The sequence below is a fragment of the Gopherus evgoodei genome, chromosome 23, assembly GCF_007399415.2.
Source record: "Gopherus evgoodei ecotype Sinaloan lineage chromosome 23, rGopEvg1_v1.p, whole genome shotgun sequence".
NCBI lineage: Eukaryota > Metazoa > Chordata > Testudines > Testudinidae > Gopherus > Gopherus evgoodei.
Genome location: NC_044344.1, coordinates 535,337 through 541,383, shown reverse-complemented (window position 1 = coordinate 541,383; position 6,047 = coordinate 535,337). Strand labels below are relative to the sequence as shown.

Below are 6,047 nucleotides of genomic sequence, written 5' to 3'. Positions count from 1 at the left end.
ATGTCCAGGGACACCCAGGGTTTTGCAGCTACTTTCTGCCAGAGGCGTGAGGCAGGAGTTGCTCTCATTGGCTGGTTGTGCATAGCAGCATCCTACAGGGCAGTTGTTTCTCTCTAGCTGTAAATATAGCACCCTGAGATCAAATTCTGTTTACAGGCCTTTCTTCAGTGTCTGATCACCTCATGTGCATCATAACTCACCCCCTGAGGAAGGGATGCGTGACTACTTCAGCTTTACAGATAAGGAATTGAAAGGAAAGGGACTTGTCTGAAGTCATGCAATGAGTTAATGGCAGGGCTGGGACCAGACCTAGATCTCCCGACTCCCAGTCCTGTTTCTAAGGCCCCAAACTATCCTATAATAATATATGCAGATACACCTATCTCCTAGAACTGGAAGAGACCCTGAAAGGTCATTGAGTCCAGCCCCCTGCCTTCACTAGCAGCACCAAGTACTGATTTTTTGCCTCAGATCCCTAAGTGGCCACCTCAATGATTGAACTCACAACCCTGGGTTTAGCAGGGCAATGCTCAAACCACTGAGCTATCCCTCCCCCTGCCTTGTGTGCTGCCTGATGCTCAGGGCTGGCTGCAGGGGTTTTGCCACCCCAAGTAGACAAAAAAAATAAAAGCCACAATCGCGATCTGCGGCAATTCAGCGGAAGGTCCTTCGCTCCGACTGGGAGTGAGAGACCCTCCGCCAAATTGCCACCGAATAGCTGAACCTGCCGCCCCTCTCTGGAGTGGCCACCCCAAGCACCTGTTTGCTAAGCTGGTGCCTGGAGCTGGCCCTGCTGATGCTCCTATGGGTTAGAATTTGGCCTCTTAACTAGAACGTTTTCGGTATCTACAGTGGACTCCTATGGGAAAAGGGTTTGTCGTCCCCTGTGTGGGTTATTAAAGTTAGTGCAATTAGGTGAGGAGGGATGGAGACCCCACAGTTACTCTGTTAGCAGCTATTGGAAGGATGAATGTGTCAGGGTAGGAAAGGAGCAGATTTCCTGCTCTGCCAGAGGAAAGAGAAGCACCCCTGGAGCATGCTGTCAAAAAGACTGTTCCCTTCACAAATCAGGAACAGATTTGTCATGGCTGTACACTTTCCTCCCCACCCCCACGGCCCCAATGAAACACTTGCAGGATTTCACCCAGCTGTGCTGATGCTGGCACTGGCAAAATGCTTCTTTCCAATAATAACAACTTACAAGAAATGCCAGAGGCTTCCTTGTCCCCCCCCCCCCAAAAAAAAAGGAGGGGGGAATGAGAAGGGGAAGGAGAATCTGATTCCTGATTGACTGTAAGCAGCGGAGTGTAATGGGCTAAAATTGTCACTGTATTTATTGTCTCTTCCCTCAGAATTTTGTCTATCAAATCAATTTTCAGTGTGTGGACAGGTGACACTAGTTTAAAAGTTCTATGTCAATTCTTAAGGATGCTGCTTTCTTTGTCTCAACTTAGCATAGTTTTCATATAGTACCGGGCCTTGGTTGGTTGCAACTGTCTTAGCAGGAAGGTTGTGGCAAAGCGAATGGACTATGTGCAAATACAGGGTGCTCTTGATTGCCTAAGAGAGACCATCCCTCATAATGTTCTGTGGGTGTGGAGGGTTTATTACACATTAAGAGTTACAGCCCCCAATGGGAAGTGGCCGGCAGGTCCTATATGTTCTTCATGCTGATGGCTTCGTTATGGTGTTGGATTCAGCTGCTCTTGTCTGGATCTCCTTGGTGCTTAAAGGCATGTTACGAGGTGAGGAGTCATTCCTGCGCTGCTGGTTACTTGGTCATTACCATTGTTGTATGTATTGCACAGCCTGGAAGGGTAAGGAGAGAGAATTTGCCTCCAAGTTTCTTGGGTATAATGGATGGGTGCATGGTGGCTGTTCTATGCCATACCGTTTTATAATTGGGGGGGAGGGATTTGTAAAAGATTTTAAAACAAAATGAACCCTTTTTTTCCATTCACAACTGAATTTCAAAGAGAGGTGGGGAGTGGGCAGCAGAGGGGGTTTAAATAATGATCCACTATTGGCAAGAAAACAGTTTTGTGCAGAACTGAGAAGAATTTACCTCCAGCAACAGTTCAGGTGCCTCGTGTTGATAACTCCTCCTCGTACTGGAGTTGCTGAACTGGAGTAAGTTAAGCTACTGTAGGCTCTTTTATACCAGTGTAACTGCATTCATGCCAGGAACATTTTGCTGCTTTAGCTATACCAGTATAGTTAACGTGGCAAAACAACTGAGAAGAGAAACCCTAATTCTTGATGTGGATGAGATTCATTAAGATTGCTGTGATGGCAACAAAAGATGAGATCTCTTAGGGAATTTCCTTGCAGAGAAACCCAGGATCTCATGCATAAGGATCACACCCTTACATCAAAGAAGCAAACAGTTAATTCTTGCTCCCAACTCTTTTCTCACCCCTTCCCCATCAACTTACTGAGAATCTACGCGGCAGTTTTGCGCTGCTTATCGTCATGTAATGACACTTGCATGGGCAGCACTGGCAGGAGCAGGTGACTTCTGAAACAAATCGCAAGTTACTAACCAAATTCAGTTGCCTTTGCAGAAACTCTCTCTCTAAATGTGAATTTATTTTACTAAATGCCTTTGCCCTGACTGACTGCAAAGCCATGAAGAGCAATAGACCCACCCAGACTTATTGGCTAACAGAATCCAGGAACCCTGACCTGCAGTCCGCTGTACTAGCTACTGGAAACACTGCCTTAGTCCTAGCAGCCCCCTTCTACATTTCAGTCATTGAGTCAATTCTCCTGTAATCCTACACCCTGCTTCAGTTACTAGCTCACTCATCTGGAAATGTATTATCCACCCCCACCCCCTTAACTTAGCTAAACGCTACAGGTGGGGAATGATGTGTGAGTGGACCAATGCATTTCCGTACAGGGATTTTCTCCAGTGCTGTGAATGGTGAGGGGGGGAGCCCTAGCGCATTCATCTCACTTTCCGGTTTCATTCAGGTATTCGTCCAGTGAAGGCTTTGCCCACTGCATTCTGTAGGAGAAAAAGGCCTGATTTTTCAGAGGTGCTGAGCATCTTCAGCTCCAGCTGAAGCATGGAGCTCAGCACCCCTTCAGGTCACCCTACAATGGTTGGTGGCAGGCTACAGGATAGGCCTTTGGCTCGATTTGGGTTTTGACTCGATGCTCATCACTGCAGCACAGGAAACTATTTTGATATCTTCAAATATCACCCCTCCCCCCCGAAAGGGGGGTTCCCAAATGTCTCGGGCCCTGGGCCCCGGCAGGCCAAGCTGCCACCCAGACAGTGACCCTCCCTAGACCCTGGCCCCGTAACGTGCCCGCCCAGCTCCCCTCACCTGGCCGGGGGGGGCCCTGGGGCTGCAGCTGGGAGGGGCTGATTTCAGGCCTCTGCTCCGGCGCCTTCTTAGCGGCTTCTTCCGCCTTCTGCGCAGGAATGAACAGTGAGCAGCCGCCGGCAGGTCCGCGCCCCCTCTCCGCCCGCCCCCCCCGGCCTTGGCCCGCCCCCCTCGGCCCTGGACCCCCCGCACCCCGCTCGCTCGGCCCTTGCGCCCCCCGCACCCCCCCGGCCCTGGACCCCCCCGGGCCTTGGACCCCCCCGCTCGCCCGCCCCCCTCGGCCCTTGCCCGCCCCCCGCTCGCCCCGGCCCTGGACCCCCCCGCTCGCCCGCCCCCCTCGGCCCTTGCACCCCCCGGCCCTGGACTCCCCGGGGCCTTGGACCCCCCCGCTCGCTCGCTCGCCCGCCCCCCTCGGCCCTGGACCCCCCCACCCCGCTCGCCCGCCCCCCTCGGCCCTTGCGCCCCCCGCACCCCCCGGCCCTGGACTCCCCCCGGCCGCGGCCCGCCCCGCACACACCTGCTGGAGGAGCTGGTTCCGCCGCCTGCGCTCCAGCACCAGCTGCCGGCGCCGGGCCTCCCAGTGGTAGGCGGACATGGGGCCGGGCCGGGGCCGGCTCTGCCCAGCGCAGCCTCAGCTGCAGCCGCCGGGGCCCGGCCTCACAATGCGGCGGCGGCTGCCAGGCAACCGGGTCCGGGGCGGTGCTGGCCCTGCCGGGGCCCCTCCCTCGGACCCACCCCAGATGGGGCTCTGCGGCCGGGCTCCCGCCAGGGGGCGCTGCGCTGCGCTGCCTCGGGCGTTGGGGACCGGGCTTCCGCCAGGGGGCGCTGCGCTGCGCTGCCTCGGGCGCCGGGGACCGGGCTCCCGCCAGGGGGCGCTGCGCTGCGCTGCCTCGGGCGCCGGGGACCGGGCTCCCGCCAGGGGGCGCTGCGCTGCACTGCCTCAGGCGCCGGGGACCGGGCTTCCCGCCAGGGGGCGCTGCGCTGCGCTGTCTCGGGGACCAGCTGGGGCTCTGCGGCCCGGGCTCCCAGCCAGGGGGCGCTGCGCTGCGCTGCCTCGGGCGTTGGGGACCGGGCTCCCCGCCAGGGGGCGCTGCGCTGCGCTGCCTCGGGCGCCGGGGACCGGGCTCCCGCCAGGGGGCGCTGCGCTGCCTCGGGCGCCGGGGACCGGGCTCCCCGCCAGGGGGCGCTGCGCTGCGCTGCCCTGCCCTGCCTCAGGCGCTGGGGACCGGGCTCCCGCCAGGGGGCGCTGCGCTGCCTCAGGCGCCGGGGACCGGGCTCCCGCCAGGGGGCGCTGCGCTGCGCTGCCTCGGGCGCCGGGGACCGGGCTCCCGCCAGGGGGCGCTGCGCTGCGCTGCCTCGGGCGCCGGGGACCGGGCTCCCCGCCAGGGGGCGCTGCGCTGCGCTGCCTCGGGCGTTGGGGACCGGGCTCCCGCCAGGGGGCGCTGTGCTGCCCTGCCTCAGGCGCCGGGGACCGGGCTCCCGCCAGGGGGCACTGCGCTGCGCTGTCTCGGGGACCAGCTGGGGCTCTGCGGCCCGGGCTCCCAGCCAGGGGGCGCTGCGCTGCGCTGCCTCGGGCGCCGGGGACCGGGCTTCCGCCAGGGCGCGCTGTGCTGCCCTGCCTCAGGCGCCGGGGACCGGGCTCCCGCCAGGGGGCGCTGCGCTGCGCTGCCTCGGGCGCTGGGGACCGGGCTCCCGCCAGGGGGCGCTGCGCTGCGCTGCCTCGGGCGCCGGGGACCGGGCTCCCCGCCAGGGGGCGCTGTGCTGCCCTGCCTCAGGCGCCGGGGACCGGGCTCCCGCCAGGGGGCGCTGCGCTGCGCTGCCTCAGGCGCCGGGGACCGGGCTCCCGCCAGGGGGCGCTGCACTGCGCTGCCTCAGGCGCCGGGGACCGGGCTTCCGCCAGGGGGCGCTGCGCTGCGCTGTCTCAGGGGCCGGGGACCAGCTGGGGCTCTGCGGCCCGGGCTCCCGCCAGGGGGCGCTGCACTGCCCTGCTTCAGGCGCCAGGGACCGGGCTCCCCGCCAGGGGGCGCTGCGCTGCGCTGCCTCAGGTGCCGGGGACCAGCTGGGGCTGTGCGGCCTGGGCTCCCGCCAGGGGGCGCTGCATTGCCCTGCTTCAGGTGCCGGGGACCGGGCTCCCGCCAGGGGGTGCTGCGCTGCGCTGTCTCAGGCGCCGGGGACCAGCTGGGGCTTTGCGGCCCGGGCTCCCGCCAGGGGGTGATGCACTGTGCTGCCTCAGGCGCTGGGGACCGGGCTCCCGCCAGGGGGTGCTGCGCTGCGCTGCCTCAGGCTCCGGGGACCGGGCTCCCCGCCAGGGGGCGCTGCGCTGTGCTGTCTCGGGGACCAGCTGGGGCTTTGCAGCCCGGGCTCCCAGCCAGGGGGCGCTGCACTGCACTGCCTCAGGCTCCGGGGACCGGGCTCCCCGCCAGGGGGCGCTGTGCTGCGCTGCCTCAGGCTCCGGGGACCGGGCTCCCTGCCAGGGGGCGCTGCACTGCGCTGCCTCAGGCGCCGGGGACCAGCTGGGGCTCCGCGGCCCGGGCTGTCCGCCAGAGGGCGCTGCACTGCACTGCCTCAGGCTCCGGGGACCGGGCTCCCCGCCAGGGGGCGCTGCGCTGCGCTGTCTCGGGGACCAGCTGGGGCTTTGCGGCCCGGGCTCCCAGCCAGGGGGCGCTGCGCTGCACTGCCTCAGGCTCCGGGGACCGGGCTCCCCGCCAGGGG

At 62.8% G+C, this 6,047-nt stretch overlaps 2 protein-coding genes across 4 annotated transcripts; one reads left to right on the top strand and one right to left on the bottom strand.

Moving 5' to 3' along the window:
• Positions 1-1,588: 1,588 nt before the first annotated feature.
• On the bottom strand, positions 1,589-3,990 carry CCDC200 (coiled-coil domain containing 200). Of its 3 annotated transcripts, none has more exons than XM_030541332.1 (4): positions 3,853-3,990; positions 3,336-3,423; positions 2,436-2,518; positions 1,589-1,809 (listed from the first exon to the last, which is right to left on the bottom strand). In XM_030541332.1, the coding sequence occupies exons 1-4, from the start codon at positions 3,928-3,930 to the stop codon at positions 1,783-1,785; spliced, it is 276 nt and encodes a 91-aa protein (XP_030397192.1). In that variant the 5' UTR covers positions 3,931-3,990; the 3' UTR covers positions 1,589-1,782. The 3 variants fall into 3 exon arrangements, with proteins under 3 accessions (XP_030397192.1, XP_030397194.1, XP_030397193.1); XM_030541334.1 differs by having other exon boundaries at positions 2,436-2,515; XM_030541333.1 differs by having other exon boundaries at positions 3,336-3,420.
• Positions 3,929-5,550, top strand: LOC115639046 (spidroin-2-like). The gene is made up of 2 exons (XM_030541343.1): positions 3,929-4,034; positions 4,076-5,550. Exons 1-2 carry the CDS (start codon positions 3,929-3,931, stop codon positions 5,548-5,550), a joined length of 1,581 nt encoding a protein of 526 aa, XP_030397203.1.
• Positions 5,551-6,047: the final 497 nt, after the last annotated feature.